Consider the following 18,733-nt stretch of genomic DNA (forward strand, 5'->3'; position numbering starts at 1 on the left):
CGAACCCACCCTTGAACCCCCCCTTGAACCCGCCTCCCGCCGGCCTCCCCGAGCCTGAGCCCGAGCCAGAGCGCCCCGACCCCGGTCTCGCGCCCGCCGCGAACCGCCTCGTCGGCGCTTTGGCCACCTCGTGCCCGCGGCGCTTGATGTCGCGCACGCGCGCCTGGTCGGCTTTGGTGGCCTTTTTCGACTGGTGCGACGACTGGAGGTCGAGGGACGAGGCGAGGAGGGCGAGGTGGGAGAGGTGCGAGGTGGTGGCGGACTGGACGGGGGCGTCGAGAGGGGAGGAGGAGGGCGAGGGCGAGGGACCCGCGGCGGCGGGTGCAGGAGGTGCGTCGTCGGCGGCGAGATCGAGCGGCGCCGATGCAGGCTCCGAGTCGAGCGCAGGAGCGGCCGCTTGTGACGCCTCGACCTCGACGGCGACAGACTCGGCAGCCCTCGGCGCCTCGCAGCTCAAGTACCCGCACCTCCTCTCGGTCCTCTCCCACAGCAGCTCCTTGGCCTCGCCCTCACCCACCTCGACGTCGTCCCCCTCTCGCATCTCGCGCGCATCGTCGACCGCCTCGCCCCCGCGCCCGAGCCCGTCGAGCGTCCACCGCCCGAGCTTGCCCTCGCGGAACGCCTGCACGAGCCACCTGCCGGCGAAATCGACGTCCGGGTGGCCGCCGCGCCGGACGGCAGAGAGGCGCGCCGCGAGCGCCGTGAAGAAGGCGGTCGGGTCGGCGAGCGAGGTCGAAGAGGGGAGCGAGAGGCGGTCGAGGAGGTCGGCTGCGCGGCAAGGGGGCTCGGACGTGTCAGGCGCAAACTCCCGAGGGTTAGAGAGAGAGAGAGAGAGAGAGAGAGAGAGAGAGAGGGAGAGAGAGAGGGAGAGAGAGAGGGAGGGAGGGAGGAAGAGAGAGAGGGAGAGAAAGAGAGGGAGGGAGGGACAGAGAGGGAGGGGGCGAGAGACGTAGAGAGAGAGGGAGAGAGGACGCACAGTCTCGCCACCCCTCGTCGCGCATCTCGGACCGTATCCGCAACCGCCACAGCAAGTACTCTCCGAGGACCTCGCGCTCAAACAGGCTCTCCTTGATGCCGCCCGTGAGCGCGAGCTTGAGGGCCGCCTCCTGGCCGGCGACGCCGCGCCCGAGGAACGGCACCATGATGCCCGGCGTGTCGTAGATGTAGACGGGCGGCGACGTCGCGATCTTGATGACGGTCGACAGGCGCCGAGTGTGGCCCGGCTCGGACGAGGTCGAGGCGGCTTTGCCTGCGTGCGCGCGCACGACGGCGAGAGTCGAGTCAGTTGCGCGATTGAGGGCGACAAGACACAAACGAGAGAGAGGGAGAGAGAGCACGAGAGCGCACCTTTTTTGACGCCGACGCGACGCAGGGCGTTGAGGATGCTCGACTTGCCGACGTTGGGCATGCCGGCGACGAGCATGTTGATCTTGTCGTCCGGGCCCTCCATGGGTCGTTTCGCCATGCCTGAGCGACGACGAGAGGGCGTCAGTGAGTGCGAGGGTCTCGAAAGGGGCGAGGGAGGAGGAAAGGAGGGACGCGCGGATGGCGGCGCGCAAGAGGCGCCGGACCTCGGCGTCAGAGCGCGAGTCGGTGAAGAGGACCTCGTCGTCGCTGTGCTTGGCGATAGCTCGTCGCAGAGGCTGCGTTCCGTGGGTGCACGAGGTGAGCTGCCGTGCGAGAGGGTCGCACCAAGGGAGAGGGAGCGCACCTCCTGGAAGCAGTCCTGGGCGAGGTCGGCCTTGTTGTACACGATGAGGCGCTTGGTCTTTGCCATGCCGCCGGTCGCTCCCGGTGCGGCGCCAAAGCTGCGCCCTGCCTGCTCGGCGAGGAGGCGCTCAAAGGCCGGGTTGATGCTCGACAGCGGGAGGCGGGCGTCGCGCGTCTCGATGACGAGGTCGAGCGAGTGCGACTGGACGAGGTAGGTGATTTCGCGCATGGCGCGGTGCATGTGCCCTGTCCACGCACGGAGGTGAGCTGTGTTCGTTGATCGAGCTGATGAGGAGGACGACGAGGGGCGCACCGATGTACCACGACTGGGGGAGCAGGGCGGGAAAGTGGAACGGCGGAACTGGTGGCGGCATGGCAGAGTACAGCTGGAGCACTCGAGCAGCACGGCTCGGCCTCGTCGACAAGGAGAGAGAGCGACGAGAGAGCATCGCCTCGTTGCGTTCTTCTCGACCGCCACACCGCTGCGCCCTGTGCTGGGCCGTGCGCTAGCTCGAGCACCTGCTCAGACTCTGCTCGCCACGATCCAGCCGTCGATGAGCGCAACCAGCCTGGCTGGCGCCCCTCTCTCTCGCGGTTCGTCCTCTCATCGTCCTCGCCCTCTCTCTCTCGCCTCGACAACGGGCCGAGCTGACAAGGTCGTGCATGCACTGCAGCCCTGATCCTCACGTCGGCCGTCGCGTCAGTCGCGGCAGCCATCACCAACTCGCAGCACTGGTTCCACCTCGCGCTGTCGCCCCACCTCTCGCGCGACCACCAGCTGTACCGCCTCGTCGCGCACCCGCTCGTGTACGCCAGCTCGGCAGAACTCTTCCTCGGCACCCTCGTCCTGTGGCAGACCAGCATCGCCGTCGAGCGCATCCTCGGCACGAGGAAATACGCTGTCCGTTCCCTCTCTCTCGCACTCTCGCACAGCCTCGCAACTGACACCCTTTTGCGCGCGCACGCAGTCCTTCCTCGCCGTCACGACCTTCCTCTCAATCATGGGCACCTTTGCCGCTCTCGTCGCCGCCTCGGTCGTCACGCGCGGGCGGTTCAACGTGCTCCCGTCCGGCCCGTTCGCCGTCACGTTCGCCATCCTGTGCGTCCCTCGCGCCGCCTTTTATACTCCCGGGTACCCTCACTGACCCGACCATGCGAGACAGGCACCAGTCGCACCGCCTAACGCCGACGCTGTACACCTTCCGCCTCTTGCACCCGTCGCTCGTCCTCCCGACCCGTTTCCCCGCCTACCTCCTCTCGCTCCTCCTCGCGCTCTCGCAGCCGCCCTCGACCCTCGTCCTCGCCCTCATCGGCCTGTGCGCCTCGTCCGCCTGGTCCCACAACGCCCTCGGCCTCGCGCACTACCGCATCCCGCGCCGCGTGTACCGCGCCCTGTCGCGCCTCTCGCCCGCCGACGGCGCGAGGGCTAGGATCGCGAGGGGCACAGAGGTCGAGCACGACGAGGCCATGCTGAGGACGCTTGCGGGCGGCGGCGGGGGCGGCGGCGTGACGGGCTTTGCGAGCGCGGCGGGAGGTGGGGTCGATGTTGGGGGCTTGCGCGGGAGGAGGCCCGGTGCGGTGACCCAGGCGGTTGCGCCGGCGACTGCGGCGCCTGCTGTTACTTCCGTGGCACCGCCGGCGAGCGCCGCAGAGCCGAGCGACGATGCCGTCGCCGCCGCCGCCGCCAACGCCGCCGCGCCCGCTCCACCACCCTCAGCGCGCCCCCTGCCGTCCATCTCGGGCACGAGCTTCCTCCGTCAGTGGCAGGCAGGCCTCACCGGCGCGCCCGACGGCCCGACCCCTGCGTGCGTTCCCCGCCTCTCTCTCCTCCTCCTCCTCCTCCTCCTTCTCGTCGTCCTCGGACCGCCGCTGAACCTCGCGTCGACGCGCCTTTCGCACATTCGCAGTCAGATCGCCGAGCTGAGCAGCATCTTCCCTGTGCGTCCTCGCCCCCTCTTTCTCGCTCTCGCGTCCCACTGACCCTGCCCGCCCCTCCCGCTCCCCCTCGCGCGCTCCCTCCCACCGCACCCGCAGCACCACTCGCGCCAAGCCATCGTCGCCGCCCTCCAATCGAGCGGGCAGAGCGTCTCGCGCGGTGCGTCCCGTCTTTCCCTTTCCTCCACTCTCCCTTCCCTCCCTTTCCCTTGCCTCCCTCCCTCTCTCGCTCTCTCGATCGCTTGTTCTCGGGCGTACTCTCGGGCCGGTACTGGTACTGACGCCCTCGATTGACTGCAGCGGCCGAGTTGCTCGTGAGCGAGGGAGGATAGATGCGGTGGCTGGGTGCGTGCGTGCGTGCAACGAGGGCTCGGGGTCGCGTTGTGAATCAGGGCCCGGGAGAGGGTCGAGCGTCGAGAGAGAGAGACAAGTCCTCGCTCGACGTCGCTCGACGTCGCTCGTCTCGCGCAGCTCGCTCTAGCTCGAGCAAAGTACATCGTTACAGCCCTCTCCCTCCAACACGCACACCCACACTCGCTCGCTCGCTCACGCCGCCTCGCGCTCGGCGTCGCCCTCACCCTCGCCGTCGACGCCATACTCGTCGAGCAAGAGCCTCTTCTGCCGCTCGACGAGCACCTTTTCGACGTCTTTTGCGCTCAGGAGCTTTGGCGGGAGGAGCATGTCGGCCGTGAAGACGCTCTCGAAGCCGCCGCCGGCGCCGGGTGCGGGTGCGGGCGCGACGGCGGCGGCGGTGGTGGCGGCGGCGGTGGTGGAGGAGGAGGAGGAGGGGGTGGTGGAGGACGAGGCGGCGGACCCATCGGCGAGCTTGGCCTTCTTGCCGCCCTTGGTCGGCGCGGGCGCTTTGCGCTTGCCGCCTGGTGCGTCGGCGGCGGCGGCGGCGGCCGCGGCGTCGGTCGCGTCGGGTGGCGGTGCGGGCGCGAGCGAGATGAGGGACCGGGTCGGGAGCGGGAGCGAGGGGATGTCGTCGATCTCGCCGTCGAGGTTGTCGACCGCGTCCTCCCATGCTGCATCGAGGCGCGCATTCACCGCAGTCAGAACGTGTACGCCGAGCGAGCGCACGAGAGCCGACAGAGAGAGAGAGCGAGCCAGCGCGACGCACCTTTCTCCTCGGCCTCCCTCTCCTCCTCGAGCAGCTGTCTCCCCGCCTCGCCCTCCTCGGCGCCGTCGCCATAGTAGCTGTTGGGCGCGCCGTCGAACCGGGTCACCTTGAGGACCTTGTACGACTGGAGCTCGTCCTGGTCGGCCTTGGCGCTCGCAAACAGCTCGCGCACGCCGGGCAGGTCGCGCGCGCGGCCAAAGTACCTGCGGGGTGCGGGAAAGGTGTGAGCGTGTGCGCTCGACATGGACGCGTTCCACCACGTGGGGCAGTCTCTCGACCAAAGACGAGGGACCGCACGACGAGTGAGAGAGAGGGGCGAGCCACGCGGACGCACTTGTAGCCCCTCTGGCCGGGCACCTCGCGGCCGTCCTGGTCCGTGATCTTGCCCGCCGCGCGCTTGTAGTTGGCGCCACCGAGCGCAATGATCTGGTTCTCCCAGTGGTGCTTCTCGCGCAGGAGCTTGTTGATCTCGTCGTTGAGGTCGCGCACCTCGTAGTCGGTCAGGCCGGCTGCGGGGGGAGGCGGCACGCGTGGGGCGAGGGCGGGCGGGAGGGGGAGCGGTGAGAGGGAGATGCGAGAGGGGGAGCGGTGAGAGGGAGATGCGAGTCGACAGGATCCGAGGTGGCGGGCGCGGCGAGGGCGGAGAGAGGGGCGACAGGGCGCGATGAGAGGTCGCCGCACGAGGGAGAGGGAGGGGGGGAAGGGCAAGTCAGGTCGGCTGCGGCGGCGGCCCTCCGAATCACACAGCGAGAGGTGGGACGCACCGTCCTGGATCTTGGACACCTTGCGGCTGATGTCGCGCAGGATCTCGCCCCTCCACCGCTCGCACTGGCGCAGGTCCTTGCACGAGCTCGCGACCCTCGGGCGGCGGTCGCTGCGACCGACGAGGCCGAGCTCTGCGGCCTGGGCCTCGCGGAAGCGGTACAGCATCGACTGCGACTTTTCCTCATTGCGGGCCACTGTTTGCGATGCGACGGGTGAGCGGGGGAGGGGGAGGAGGGGGGAGGCGGAGGAGGGAGGTGTCGAGGTCAGGTCGTGGCGCATGGGCGAGTGGTGGGGGTGCTCCGAGAGAGGTACAGGATGATCAGTTGACTCACTGCTGGACGATCAGGCTTGTGGGGGCGGGTACAGGTTGGTGGTCGGACGAGGTGCAGCTGATGAAGCCCCGGTGGACGAGGACGACCTCGGGACGACAGCGGGCGGTCGCGAGCGGGGTTGATGAAGCTCTGGCTCTGGGTTTGACCGTGCAGCAAGGGGCACAGGTGCGGTGGGAGTGACAGGAGGAGAGCGAGGGTCGGGTCCCTTCCACTCGCCGCCCTCGTCGCTCCTTGTTCAACCACAACAACCACAAGCGGCTGCTTGATTGCCCTGCCGAGCACCGACAGCTACTCGCTCTCAATCCCGCCACCCGCCTACGATTCAAGCACACATCGCCGCCCTCTCGCCTCGTCCCCCGTCGCCCCTCCCTCAACGTCATCCATGTTTCGACCCGAGACCAGCCGCTACGAGTGCCCCGACTGCCCCAAGACGTTCAGCACAGACGGCTACTGGCTCCGTCACTGGAACAAGTACCATGCCAACACCGACGAACCAGGTGCGTCCCTCGTCGCCCTCGTCCAGCTCTCTCGTCCCCCTCGCACGCTCACGAGGTCGCCTCCCTTCATGTGCGCAGAGCCGTCGGCCGGGCAGCAAGCTCAACCTCCTACCCAGCGGCAGAAGAAGGTCGAGTACCGTCCTACCCGCAAGGACGGCGACGAGAACGAGCGGCCGAGTGCGTCTTGCTGGTTCTCTCGATTCACGTGTGCCTCTTCCAGCGCGCGACTGACTCGTCGAAAATCTCGCTCGCAGTCGAGCATCGCCCCAAGCCCGCGATGAAGCCGACCAAGCCCAAGTCGAGCGCCCACCGCGCCCCGCTGAAGCCCAAGCGCTCAAACCCGGTCGCGTCGCCGCGCAACACCGGCGCTGCAGCCCGTCCGCACCAACGACGCTTCGAGCGGGTCGACGGCTCTTGCGCGCTCGCCTGCTGCGCCCCGCGTCGCAGATTCGGCCGGACGGCGCCCCGACGCCGCCTCGGCATCGTCGGCCGACCTCGACACGGACCCGTTCGCCCATCCTGCCGTCCAGGCCAAGATCGACTTGTTGGAGAAGGTCTGTTCTCTCTCTTTCTCTCTCTCACACACTCTCTCTCTCGAAGGCGCCAGACTTGGGGTCGCTCGAGACCGAGAACTGACTCTCGCCCTCTGCCGCCTCGCCGCAGGAATTCGCGGTCGTATGGGACGGCTACATCGAGCTCGCCCGCCTCTTTCATCGGACGCACGGCGGCGAGCCGGACTCGGACAACGACGCGTCGGGCCCGTCGACCAAGCGCCGTAGGACGTCCACCTCGACCCCAACCTCGCTCTCGCCCGAGGACGAGGCCGTCCTCGCCGAAGCCGCCGGCCGCCTCGTGTACCTGCACAAGCCCTTCCTGTCGGACGCCGACCTCGATGCGCTCAACGGCGTCGTGTCGTCGGGCAACCCGGTGCGGGTCGGTGCCGCCGTCGAGCTGCGCAGGACCGTGCGGGGCTTGCTGCCCGCCGGGCCGCGTTGGGACGACTTGACGCGCGAGGACCTCGTCGTTGTGCGTCCTCTTCCTTCCTCTCTCTGTCTCTCTCTCGTCGCGCAAACCGGCCCGCCCGTACTGACTCACACCTCCCTCGCACGCCGCCCTCGCAGCTCCAGGACCGCGTCAACCGGCACCGCCGCAAAGTGACGCACGTGGTCCGGCTGCACCTCGTCGACATCCTCGGCGTGCGCCTCGGCGACCTCGTCGGCGGCGACGACGAGGCGGGCGACAAGATGCGCGCCCAGTTGACCGAGGACGGCGGGCTCGCGTGGACGTATGCCGGGCCGCGCGAGAACGGGTTTGGGCTCCAGTCCGACTCGGTGACGAGGGTGCGTCGCCGCTCTTTTCTCTTTCTCTTTCTTGGAGGAGCGGCGGGCGCCCCTCGAAGCGGCCCCGACCTGACCCTCGTCCCTCCTCCTCCCGCCGCACCCGCAGGCCATCTCGACCATCCTGTACGGCCCGAGGTCGATCGCGATGACGACGGCCGCCGAGCGTCGCACGGCGGGCAAGTCGTCCAAGGGCGCCGTGTGGAACGTCGACTGCATCACGCCGCAGCTCGTCGCGCTCGCCGTCACGATCGTGCGTCGCGCTCTCTCTCCTCTCTCTCTCTTCCTCTCTCCCTCTCTGCGCCCTTTCAAAGCGCCCACTGACCCTGGCCTTGAGCCCGCCAACACAGGTCACGTCCTGCCTCCGCAACGAGAAGCAGTTCCTCATCGCCGACGACCCGCGCAACGCCAACTTTCAGCTGTTCAACCGCGTCGTCGAGCTCCTCGGCCCGTCGTCGTCAGGGTTCTCGTCGGACGACATCGAGCACGTCCTTGGGCGGCTCGGGCGGGAGCTCATCCCGGCGGAGCGAGCAGGTGCGGGACAGGGTGAGGAGGAGAGGGAGGAGGGGAGCGAGGGGGGCCCGAGCGGTGCGCTCGGTGGCGTCGAGCGGGTTGGGGAGGGCGGCCTCGACTCGGAGGAGGAGGCGATGATGCGCCCGCCGCCCGCCGGGAGCTGCCTACTCTGTCCGCCGAGGACGACTTGAGTCGGCGCGCGCGCCGGCGCAACAGGTCCCTGCCTCTCTCTCGCTCTCTCGCCCTCGCCTCTCTGTAGATAGCCCCCAGACTCGCACACACAGACACTGAAAAGAGTAACGACTGTCACGATCTACCCAGAAAAGCGGCGACCCGAGAAACCCAAGAGAGAACCTGAAAGCGACCTTCCCCTCCCCCTCTCTCCTCCATCCTCCCTCTCTCGCCGCCGCCGCCGCCGCCGCCGAGGTCTGCGACTCAGAGCTTGGACTCGCGCGCGAGGAAGACACGGGTCGAGGTCGGGTGGTGCACCTGCGAGTCGATTTTTGAGAGGCGGGTCAGGACCGCGCAGCTCGAGAGAGAGAGAGAGCGAAAGAGAAACAGAAAGGGAGAGGTCAAAGGCGCACCTTGCTCGGCTCGCTCCCCCTCTCCTTCTTCTTCTTCCCCTGCTGCGCACCCTCCTCGCCCCTCTCCTTCATGCCGACATAGTTCCTCTCGCCCTCGCCGACGTAGACCTGCCTCGGGCGCCAGATCTTGACGGCGGCGGTGCCGGCGAGCATCATCTGGCGCCAGTGGGCGAGCCAGCCGACGACGCGCGGGACGGCGAACAGGACGGGGAAGAAGTCGGTTGGGAAACCGAGGACGCGCTGTGGGTGCGGGTGTTGAGGAGGGGAGGGGAGGAAGGGAGGGGAGGAAGGGAGGGCAGGGAGAGAGGTGAAAGGGAGGGAGGTGGAAGGGAAAAGAGGCGGTCACTGAGTAGTTCGACGAGGAAGAGGCTCGAGCGGGACGACAAGCTCTCGGCGCACATAGATGAGGCCGCTCTGCATTACGGCGCAACCCAACCCGTCAGTTCATCGTCCTCAAGCTCCGCGAGAGTCTCCCAGGGGGAGAGAGAGAGAGAGGGACCCACAAAAAAGTCCACGTTCGGATAGAGACGTCTCGAGATAAAGTACGAGTCCTTGAGCGCCGCGTCGCGCAGCGCGAGCGCCGTGTCGAGCAAGGGGTCCTTTCCGGTGAGCGCAAAGACGTCCTCGGCGATCCTGCGGGGGAGGTGGCGAGGGAGGGGGCGAGGGAGGGGGCGAGGGAGGGGGCGAGGGAGGGGGCGAGGGAGGGGGCGAGGGAGGGGGCGAGGGAGGGGGCGAGGGAGAGTCAGTTGAACGCTCGAGAGAGAGGAGGAGTGCGACGAGGTGCGCGAGGGGGGACACGCACTTCTGGATGATCTTGCTCCTCGGGTCGGTCGCGACGTAGACGCGGTGCCCAAAGCCCGACAGGACGGCCTCCTTGCGCTTGACGCGCTCGATAAAGGCCGGCACGTTGTCGGGCGAGCCAATGTCGACGAGCATGCGAATGACGGCCTCGTTGGCGCCGCCGTGCGAGCTGTGGGGGCGTAGGGAGGGAACGAGGACCGGGTGGGTCAGGACTCGGTCGTGAGGGGCGAGAGAAGGTGGCGGCGACGGGAGGAAGGGAGCGAGAGAGGGGAGGAGGAGAAAGGGAGAGAAAAAGAGAGGAGGGAAGAGGGAGACAAGCGGGCCGATCGAGAGAGAGACGAGGAGGGACAAGGGGGACTCACGGTCCGTACAGGGCCGCACAGCCCGCCGACACGGCCGAGTACGGGTCGACGAGCGTCGAGCCGACCTGGAGCACGGCCGCGCACGACGCGTTCATCTCGTGGTCGGCGTGCAGGAGAAAGAGCGTGTCGAGCGCTTTGGCGATGGTCGGGTGCGGGCGGTACTCGCTCCCCTCGTTGAGGTGGTCCATCATGTACAGGAACGACTCGGCGTAGCCCATGCCCGCGGGCGGCGCGACAAACTGTCGACCCTGGCGCATGCGGTACGCCATGGCAGCAAGCGTGATGCTCTTGCCGATGAGGCGAAAGATCTGCTTGTCGAGGAGCCGCAGCGCAGCGTCGGTCGGCGCCGTGTAGATCTTCTGGCCGGCGAGCGCAGGGTTGCCCTCGGGCGAGTAGGCGCCGAGCGCGGCGAACGACGCCGTCAGGATCGCCATCGGGTGCGAGTCGAACCGGAACGATGCGACGATGTCGGCCATGTCGCGGTGGACGAACGTGTGGTGCATGACCTCGCGAGAGAAGAGCTTGTACTGGGCCGAGGTGGGCAGCTCGCCGTACAGGAGGAGGTAGGCCGTCTCGAGGAAGGTCGATTTGTCGGCGAGCTGCTCGATCGGGTAGCCGCTGCAGGACTCGAGAGGGTCAGTACGTGCGAGTTTGACATGGGCGAGGAGAACGACCAGAAAGACGCGAGGAAGAGGACGAGGAGGGCGTCGTGAGGGCGACGAAGGACGGGGAGGTGTGCGAGGGCTGCGCTGGACGAGAGGAAAGAGACGACGCACCGGTGACGCAGGACGCCCGCCTCGCCGTCGATGAACGTGATGGCCGACTGGACGACCGCCGTGTTCTGGTACCCGGCGTCAAAGACGCGCAGGCCGCTCTGTTCAGGTTCGAGGCGAGAGAGAGTCAGTGACGGTTGGCCACGGTGCACGCCAAGCGAGTCGCACAGAAGCGAGCCCGCTGCATGATCTGCTACGCCATACGACGAGCGTGCGACCCAGGCCGCATCCCGCGTCGCTCGAGGTAGAAGGGAGGGTGCGGGCTCACCTCGACCTCGTCCTCCGGGCGGTCCTGCCCCTCGCGGGCCTTTGCGAGGCTGAGCTTCTTGAAGGCGGTGGCCGGGACCGAGTTGCGGCTGATGGGGATGTCGACCGTCTTGCCCGTGCGGTTGTCTGCGCGCAGGGAGGCTCGTCAACTGGGGTTGGGTGAGGAAGTGGGGAGAGAGAGGGGGGGGCTCACCGGTGACGGTGAGCGAGTCGCGGGGCTTGTGCGGGTCGTCGAGCGTGAGACCCATGGCTGCGCAGAGGTCTGGGGAGCACACAGGAGAAGAGCGAGGAGCGAGCGGAAGTTCAACGGCGCCGCGGCGGGGCGGCAGGTTCCGGTGGGAGAATGGCGCGCTTCGCCTCGAGCAAGAGGGGATGCGCCCACAAGTCGAGCCTGTGTACTACAGCCTCGCACGCGTTCTAGCCTTACAAGCTCGCTGCAAAGAGGTTGAAGCGGCGATCCGGCTCGACGCGGTGACGACGAACGACGTCCTCCGGCAACTGTTCGTCTCCCTCCCTCCCTCTCTCTCTCGACACCGCTAGCCCAGCAGAGCCCGCCAGCCACGCCATGCCGTCCGTCGAGCTCAACCCTGCCGCCTACCGCGCCGTCTTCTCGTCGCGCGGCTTCTACAACATCCTGTGCGCCCCTCCTCCTCCCCCGCCCTCTCCCGATCGCCCGCTCACTGTTGCCTCTCCCTCGCCAGCCTCGGCAACGTCCTCGGCGCCACCGTCTGGCATGGCTTCTTCGGCGGCCCCATCGCGTACCGCATCCTCGGCCGCAAGCCCTTCTCGACTCTCCAAGAGGTGCGCCACCTCCCCTCCCCTCGGCACTCCTCCAGGACCGTCCTTCGCTAACCCTGACACACCCACCCGGAGGCCATCTTCCCGAAGCTGTTCCTCCTCCAGACGGGCTCGGCCGTCGTCCTCGCGAGCCTGTACGGCCGCGGCTCGACCGCGCTCACAAAGGTCGAGTGGACGCGCTTCTACCGCTCGAGCGACCGCAACGTGTGGGCGCTCGCCATCATGGCCGGCTCCGGGCTCGCCAACTGGCTCGTCCTCGGGCCGTGGACCACGAGTGCGTCGAGCGCGCTCTCTCTCTCTCGCGAGAAGGCGTCACTGACTCGTGCTTGCTACCCGCAGAGGTCATGAAGATCCGACACCGTCGCGAGCGCATCGAGGACAAGGAGTACAACGACCCCAAGGTGCGCCCCTCCCTCTCCCTCTCACCTCTAACGATCCAAGTCCTGACGCTCTCCCCCCTCCTCCCCCTCGCCCCTCCCCGACCCTCTCTCGCCACCGCCACCGCCTCTCCCGCCCACCCGCCCACGACCGTCCCACCCGCCCGCAGGCCTCGCCCGAGATGAAGCAGCTCAACCGCCGTTTCGCCGTCCTGCACAGCGTCGCGAGCCTGCTCAACCTCGCCTTTATCTCGGCCGCCGCGACCCACGCCGCGTACCTCGCCGCGTTCCCGCCGGCGTGAGTCGCGCGCGAGGGCGAGGGCGAGGGGGCGATGTGTGTGTGTGCTGGGGAGAGGAGGGGCGAGGAGGGAGGAGGGGGGAGGTGGGAGGAGTGGGAGCGGGTGAGCGAGCGCGGGAGGAGGACCGAGCGAGGGAGGCGCCCGAACCAGATGAGGCGCGCTGTACAGAGTACCTGAAACCAAGCGTCTGTGTCGTCTATCTTCCTCTCGGGATTCGGAAGAGAGCCTCTGACAGCTCGAAGAGATGAGAGTAGGCTCGAGCGCGACGACGGTCGAGTCGCGCTCGTTCTGGGGAGCGGCCGGCTCTCTCGCTTTCCTCTCGCCGGTCGCCCGAGAGACCCGCAGGACCTTCAAGCGTCACTGCAAGCCCGTTTGCCCTCGCCCGCTAGATGCATGAGTCCCCCTCGGTCCACAGCATCCACCTCGGCTCGCTCGCGAGCCTCCTCGCCATCGCTGCCGCCTCGCGCTTGTGCTCGCGCCGCTGCACGTCGCTCATCTGCTCCCCCTCGCGCTCGTCGTCGTTCATGTCGTCGGGCTGGAGCGCTGGCGCCGTGACTTGCTCGGCGCGAGGGCGGATCGTGCCGGTCGTGAGCGAAACGGGCTCGAGGATGGGAAAGGTCGAGAGGAGGCGGCGGAAGCGGGCGTTGGCGTTGTCGGGGAGGACAAATGTCGAGGGCGAGATGGCGGAGAGGGCGTGAGCTGCGCCGTACTCGTGGCGTAGGGGCGTCTTGACGGCCGGGAAGGAGCGGTCGGCGCCGTGGGCGAGAGGAATCGCGATCGCCCAAGCCGAGTCGAGGTCGCTCCAGGGCGACTCTTCGAGGCTGATGAGACCGTTCGAGGCGAGGCAAAGGCCAAAGTCGGCCAGAAGTCGCGCGACTCGCTGCGTGCAGGCAGGGTCAGGGTCGACTCCCTTGTCCAGAGGTCCGGAGAAGAGGCGGCGCACCTCGCGGTATCGATCGATCAGGCCCGTGACACCCATCTCGACGAGCATATCTATCGCCCAGTCGCAGTTGAAGGTGTCGACGACGCGGCCGCCGACCTTGCCGACCGCGTCGCAGCAGGTGCCCTTCGGCTTGTGCAGGTCAAAACGCTTCTCGAAGCGCTTGCACGCGCTGTCGAACGCCATGTCGATGAGCTCGGCCCTGACGAGGCTCCACACCTCGACAGGCAACGCGCGCACGTCGGTCGTGACCGAGTCCTTGACCTCGAGGCGACCTTTGGCACGGCGCGCGAGGATGAGGTCGATGGCTAGCAGGGCGGGACGGCTGCGCTTGTACGCTGCGGCGACGAGGCAGAAGTCCATCGCCTTGACCGTGATGCCGTACAGGAGCGTCGCCGTCGCAGTGCACATGTGGCTCGCGGCGGGTGCGGGGTCGAGGAGGGGGACAAGGAGGAGCGTGTCGGGCTCACTGCGCTGGAAGAGGCCTGCGCAGGGTGCAAGAGTCAGTTGCAGGTCCCAGTAGCTCGCTCGAGCTGCACACCCCCACGCAGGAGGGGTGCTCACCGAGAGAGAGTCGCTGAAAGTCGGCCGCGGTGATGAAGATGAACGACGCTCAATGTGGTCCTTGAAGCTGCTCGACAGGTACAGGTAGATGCGCTCGGTGCTGTTGAGCTGTGCAGCTATGCAAGGCGAGCAGTGCTGAGCAGTGCAGCTGAGGTGGACAAGGGCGAGAGGTGCGAGCCGCCGGCGTCGCCAAGTCCGGAGCGACCGAGCCGTGTCGGGTACTCGCGTCGACCCGTGCCGCTCTCAAAGCTGTCCGGCCTTCTCTCAGAGCTCACGCGGAGAGAGCCACTGCCGAACAGACGACTCGCGGAGCGAGGCCGCGCCGAGAGAAGTCGGTTCATGCAAGCTCTCAAGCCTCTCGATGAGGGGACACGAACGACAAGCGATTGACAAGCTGCTCCTCCTCGCCCGACTACGAGCACGTCGAGCCTGACCCGATGAGCATCCACCCAGGCTCCCTCGCCGCACGCTTCTTCTCCTTCTCCTGCTCGCGGCGCTCCTCCTTGCTCAGCTTCGCCTTGACCGTCTTCTTCTCGGCATCGCGCTCGACTTGCGACGAGCTCGGCGGCCTCGCAGGCGGCGGGCGGATCGTGCCGGTCGTGTGCGAGGTCGGGACGAGGGCGGGGAAGCTCGACAGGAGGCGGCGGAAGCGGACTGGCGCGTTGGTCGGGAGGTCGAACGTCGAGGGAGAGATGCGCACGAGGGTGTGCGAGGGGTCCGCCTCGTGCGGGATCTCGGCGTGAACGTGCGGGTACGCCTTGGCCTTGTCGCCGTCGCGAACGAGAGGGATACCGACCGCCCACGAGGCCGCAAAGTCGAAGTACGAGCTCTCCTCCTTGCTGATCAAGTCGACCGTCGCGAGGCAGAGCCCGAACGCCTCGAGCATGTCGACGACACGCTGCAGGACGCGAGGTGGTCAGTACGCGCTCCTTTCGCAAGGCGTAGTGAGGGCAGGGATGGGGGCGCACCGTCCTGCAGTCGTCGGTATACGAGCGGACGCCACCGTCCTCCATGAAGCTGTCGAAAGACATCTCGCCCTGCAAGGCGCCGACGAACTTGAGGCTGTCGCCGCCGCTTGGACCGTCGTACTCGGACTCGGGCCAGTCGGAGTCGGACCAGTCATAGGCGTTCTCGACGTTGAGCCACTGCTGGAGGTAGCCCTGCCGCGTGACGTGACGCTCGACGAGGTCCCAGATCTCGACAGGAATCGCGCAGACGGTCGCACGGCGCTCGGGCGTGCTCGTGTGGAGCGTGCCGTTGGCCTTTCTCGCGCGGACGAGGTCGACGGCGACGAGCGCGGGCTTGACGGCCTTGTACGCCGCTCCGGCGAGGCAGAGCTCGAGAGCCTGGAGCGTGATGCCGTAGACGAGGGTCGCGCTAGAGGTGCACATAGTCGGCGAGGTCGGGGTCGAGGGCGAGGCCGAGAAGCTGAGGGCGAGGTCGAGGAAGAGGATAGACCAGGTCGATCGACAGGATGCAGTGGCTCTGTTGCGCCGAGGCTCTGTGTGCGAGTCAGGTCAGAGAGCCCTCACGAGCCTGCGCAGGGCGCTGGGAGAGAGGGTGCTCACGGGCTGATGAAGAGGAGGCGAGGCGGTGCTGCTCGACTGAGGGTCGTGCGGCAGGCGCAGACGGTATAGACAGGCTGTTGAGGATCTGCTGAAGAGGCTGGGCGTGCTCTTCGCGTCGCAGGAGGGCGAGGCGGGAAAGCGAGTGAGGAGAAGGAAGGAAAGAGACGAGACGGCGCGACCGCGAACGGCGGTCGCCGACGAGAGCGGGCTCGGCGAGCTGGCTGGGCTGGACAGCTCGAGTCGCAAGCTCAAGGAAGCTCTTGCAGGGCTCGTAGAACGAGGCGCTGAGCAAGAAGCCGAAGCGCGACGAGCGAGAGTGGCTCGGACCCCCTCCGTCGAGTCGCACACTTGCTCGAGGCCAGGCTCTTCTCCTCGCTCTCACCTCTCGGCAACCCTCGTGCACCCTCTGCACTGCACTCTCTCTCCTCCTTGCGCGCTCTACGCCGCCGCCCCCTTGCGCTTCTTGCCCTTGGGCGCCGGCTTTGACCGCTCGACGAGGTCCCGCAACTCGTCCTCTTGCGCGCGCAAGAACGCCTCGACGTCGGCGATCGTCGCGACCGGGTGGGCGAGCTGGAAGCGGACGATCAGGTTGAGGATCGAGGGCATGGCGGGGGAGGACTTGGTGAAAGGGAGGAGGGCGTTGAGGGATTTGCCCTGCGAGGATCGAGCGATGGGGAGGGTCAGTCGAGGGACCGATACGAGGACGCTTGGCATGAATAGAGAGATGAGGACGCACGTCGAGTAGAGGATGGTCGAACGCGCGAACGTGCAGCTCGTGCGCCTCGATGAGGCCGACGAACCGGTTGTAGGCGTGCACGAGCCGAGCCTGCTCGGCCGGATCTGCGGGCGTACGACGCGCAGTGAGCGACCGTCGCGTACAGCCACGCCAAGAGAGATAAAGAGAGCCCGAGGACGCACCTGCTCGCGCCTCGACGAGGTCGACGCAGAGGGCCCACAGGAGCGACACGTTCCACCGCTGGTGGAGCCCGTCATGCACCGACGGATGCCGCATGACCATGCCTGCGAGACGGCCGACACACGCAGTCAGTCATCCTGCGCTCAGAGGCGCAGAGAAGAAGAGACATGAGAGATCGAGCCCGACGCACCAATCTCGGCCCTCAGCTCGCCCTCCTCGAGCGCCCTCCCGCTCCCCTCCTCTCCCGCAAACTCCCTCACCGCGCCCCTGAGCCCTCCCATCGCCTCCCTCGCGCGCTTGGTGAACGCAATGTCGACCGTCGGGCCCTTGACGCCGTCGCGCACGACCTTTTCGCCGACCCACACGACCTTGCCCTTGTCGAGCGTCGCGAGCGCGTACAGCGGCAAGAGGCCGCACGACAGGAAGAGGCGCTTGACCGTGCCCGGGTAGACGCACGACAGGAGAGGGGTGGTGCTGGGTGAGGGCGATGCGAGCGGGTAGACGGGCGGGGCCGAGGTTGGTGGGGATCGGGGAGGGGGACGGCGACGAGCTGGAGGAACGGGTGGAGCGGCGGAAGGGGTGTTGGCGAGGCAGCGTTGAGTGACGGCGACAGGAGCTGGGTGAGGACGGCGGCGGCGGCGACCGAGAGCGCCGTGTCGGGTTCAGGCGGCGCCGGCTCGCTCGGATCGGGCCCGAGGACAGGTGACGGGGCGGTCGCGCCAGGCGGGGTTGCCGAGCTGTGCGACAGTGGTGCGGGGGCGGCAAAGACCTTGTCGTGCTCGTAGAGGAAGATGAGCGGGTGCAGCTCGAGGCGCTCGATGAGCTCAAAGGCGTAGAGCGGGTCGCGACCTGTTGCGAGGACGTCGACTAGGGTGTCAGCGCCGCCTCTCTCCGACAAGTCTCGAGGGAAAGAGAGACTCACCGAGGAGCATCTTGTCGAGCTCTGCGCCGACGCGCTCGCGGCTGATCTTGAGCGGGTTGCGGAGCGCCTCCTGCGAGCGTCCAGTCGCCGAAGGTCAGTCTCGCTCGGTTCGGCTCCTCAACTGCGGGGGCGAGAGTGATAAAGGGACGCACCTTGATCTCGTCGCGCTTGATTGCCCGCTCCATCTCGGCATCGAGCTCCCACTCGCGCCCAAACCTCGCCGCGAATCGGACGGCGCGCACGACGCGCAGCGGGTCGTCGTGGAACGTCTTGACGGGCTCGAGCGGGCTGCGGATCTTGCGCGGCATGCCGGGGACAAAGCCGAGGTCGGCGAGGCCGAGCTGCGTCTGGTCCTCGATGAGGCGCGTGCGCAGGTTGTAGAAGAGCGAGTTGATCGTGAGGTCGCGGCGCTCGGCGTCTTCGAGAGGGGTGCCGAAAGCCTGTGGGAGGATGCAGTGTGTCAGTACGGGCGTCGAGAGCGAGAGAAAGGGAGAGAGAGAGGGACGCACGACGGTCGGGATGCGGCTGCCCTCGGTGTAGACCTCCTGCCCTCGCTGCTGGACCCAGTCGACCGACAGGTCACACACCCTCGCCGTGGCCGTCTCGAGATGCTTCGACTGCTCGGGCTTGGCCTCGATCTTGGTCAGGCGGCCCATCTGTGCGCATGGGTCCATGCATTCACGAGTCAGTGTGCGCCCGCAAGGCAGGTGCAAGGAACTCGACGAAGAGAGCGTACGACGCACCAGGTCGCGCTTGCCGAGAGTCTCGAGGTACTGCTCGAACAGCATGGCGAACTTGAGGCCCGTGATCGGGTCGGGCGAGGTTGAGACGTCGATGTCGTCCGACTGGCGGCCGAGGAGCTGCGAGGCGAGCGAGTGGCGGGTCAGTTTACAGGTCGCTCAGCTACACTCGTTTCCCCCTAGGCCTGAAGCTCTGCCCGGAATGGACATCGCACAGGCCTGGGGCGCGAGTCGACAGAGCGAGACGCAAGCCGGCGCACCTTGTCGCGGACCCACCCTCCAGCAATCCTCAGCTCGACCGGCTCGTCCCCCCTCTCTCGCCCGACCCACTCGCCCGTCACGTCGTCCTTGAGGCGGAGCGCATCGACGAGGTGCGGGTTGTGGTCGACCCAGTCTGCGCACCCGACGAGGAGGTCGACGAGTTTGTGCTCGTCTGGGGTGAGAACGATGGCGGGGAGGACGGGTGGGACGCTCATGACGGTGCTGGTGGTGCGTATGGCGCGGCTCTGGGCGTGCGCGGGTCGGAGGAAGGGAAGTCGGGCGCGAGCGAGTCTGCGGAGCGGGGCGACGAGCATGCACCGGGACAAGGGCGCCGGTCGCTCTGAGCTCGTGT

At 67.7% G+C, this 18,733-nt stretch overlaps 8 protein-coding genes across 8 annotated transcripts; 3 read left to right on the forward strand and 5 right to left on the reverse strand.

Moving 5' to 3' along the window:
• Positions 1–541: 541 nt before the first annotated feature.
• RHOBADRAFT_34556 (uncharacterized protein) lies at positions 542–1,942 on the reverse strand (the record flags this gene model as incomplete). Its single annotated transcript, XM_018413208.1, has 4 exons — positions 542–768; positions 977–1,249; positions 1,348–1,467; positions 1,693–1,942. Coding segments are annotated over 4 exons (867 nt in total), but the record flags the coding sequence as incomplete, so codon positions are not given.
• Positions 1,943–2,264: 322 nt separating this feature from the next.
• RHOBADRAFT_52037 (uncharacterized protein) lies at positions 2,265–4,031 on the forward strand (the record flags this gene model as incomplete). The annotated part of the gene is made up of 7 exons (XM_018416139.1): positions 2,265–2,304; positions 2,385–2,611; positions 2,679–2,809; positions 2,874–3,515; positions 3,618–3,648; positions 3,745–3,805; positions 3,946–4,031. 7 exons carry the CDS (start codon positions 2,265–2,267, stop codon positions 3,975–3,977), a joined length of 1,164 nt encoding a protein of 387 aa, XP_018273131.1. The 3' UTR covers positions 3,978–4,031.
• A 91-nt stretch (positions 4,032–4,122) lies between these two features.
• RHOBADRAFT_34558 (uncharacterized protein) lies at positions 4,123–5,809 on the reverse strand (the record flags this gene model as incomplete). The annotated part of the gene is made up of 4 exons (XM_018413209.1): positions 4,123–4,670; positions 4,766–4,968; positions 5,100–5,274; positions 5,530–5,809. 4 exons carry the CDS (start codon positions 5,807–5,809, stop codon positions 4,192–4,194), a joined length of 1,137 nt encoding a protein of 378 aa, XP_018273132.1. The 3' UTR covers positions 4,123–4,191.
• Positions 5,810–6,244: 435 nt separating this feature from the next.
• RHOBADRAFT_52039 (uncharacterized protein) lies at positions 6,245–8,523 on the forward strand (the record flags this gene model as incomplete). Its single annotated transcript, XM_018416140.1, has 8 exons — positions 6,245–6,359; positions 6,438–6,536; positions 6,614–6,736; positions 6,807–6,913; positions 7,023–7,385; positions 7,481–7,699; positions 7,806–7,949; positions 8,047–8,523. The coding sequence occupies 8 exons, from the start codon at positions 6,245–6,247 to the stop codon at positions 8,398–8,400; spliced, it is 1,524 nt and encodes a 507-aa protein (XP_018273133.1). The 3' UTR covers positions 8,401–8,523.
• A 121-nt stretch (positions 8,524–8,644) lies between these two features.
• RHOBADRAFT_42296 (uncharacterized protein) lies at positions 8,645–11,244 on the reverse strand (the record flags this gene model as incomplete). Its single annotated transcript, XM_018414041.1, has 9 exons — positions 8,645–8,698; positions 8,794–9,033; positions 9,193–9,207; positions 9,297–9,426; positions 9,596–9,763; positions 9,957–10,574; positions 10,733–10,830; positions 10,998–11,122; positions 11,190–11,244. The coding sequence occupies 9 exons, from the start codon at positions 11,242–11,244 to the stop codon at positions 8,645–8,647; spliced, it is 1,503 nt and encodes a 500-aa protein (XP_018273134.1).
• Positions 11,245–11,548: 304 nt separating this feature from the next.
• RHOBADRAFT_64649 (uncharacterized protein) lies at positions 11,549–12,529 on the forward strand. The gene is made up of 5 exons (XM_018418537.1): positions 11,549–11,632; positions 11,698–11,797; positions 11,870–12,068; positions 12,134–12,195; positions 12,342–12,529. The coding sequence occupies exons 1-5, from the start codon at positions 11,562–11,564 to the stop codon at positions 12,471–12,473; spliced, it is 564 nt and encodes a 187-aa protein (XP_018273135.1). The 5' UTR covers positions 11,549–11,561; the 3' UTR covers positions 12,474–12,529.
• Positions 12,530–12,855: 326 nt separating this feature from the next.
• Positions 12,856–15,365, reverse strand: RHOBADRAFT_52042 (uncharacterized protein; the record flags this gene model as incomplete). Its single annotated transcript, XM_018416141.1, has 5 exons — positions 12,856–13,350; positions 13,414–13,895; positions 14,022–14,090; positions 14,443–14,872; positions 14,943–15,365. 5 exons carry the CDS (start codon positions 15,363–15,365, stop codon positions 12,856–12,858), a joined length of 1,899 nt encoding a protein of 632 aa, XP_018273136.1.
• Positions 15,366–15,934: 569 nt separating this feature from the next.
• Positions 15,935–18,596, reverse strand: RHOBADRAFT_52043 (uncharacterized protein; the record flags this gene model as incomplete). Its single annotated transcript, XM_018416142.1, has 10 exons — positions 15,935–16,196; positions 16,279–16,382; positions 16,461–16,562; positions 16,649–16,932; positions 17,019–17,307; positions 17,381–17,450; positions 17,533–17,820; positions 17,890–18,036; positions 18,124–18,240; positions 18,381–18,596. 10 exons carry the CDS (start codon positions 18,594–18,596, stop codon positions 15,981–15,983), a joined length of 1,833 nt encoding a protein of 610 aa, XP_018273137.1. The 3' UTR covers positions 15,935–15,980.
• Positions 18,597–18,733: the final 137 nt, after the last annotated feature.

This window comes from Rhodotorula graminis, assembly GCF_001329695.1.
Source record: "Rhodotorula graminis WP1 unplaced genomic scaffold RHOBAscaffold_3, whole genome shotgun sequence".
Classification (NCBI taxonomy): Eukaryota; Fungi; Basidiomycota; class Microbotryomycetes; order Sporidiobolales; family Sporidiobolaceae; genus Rhodotorula; species Rhodotorula graminis.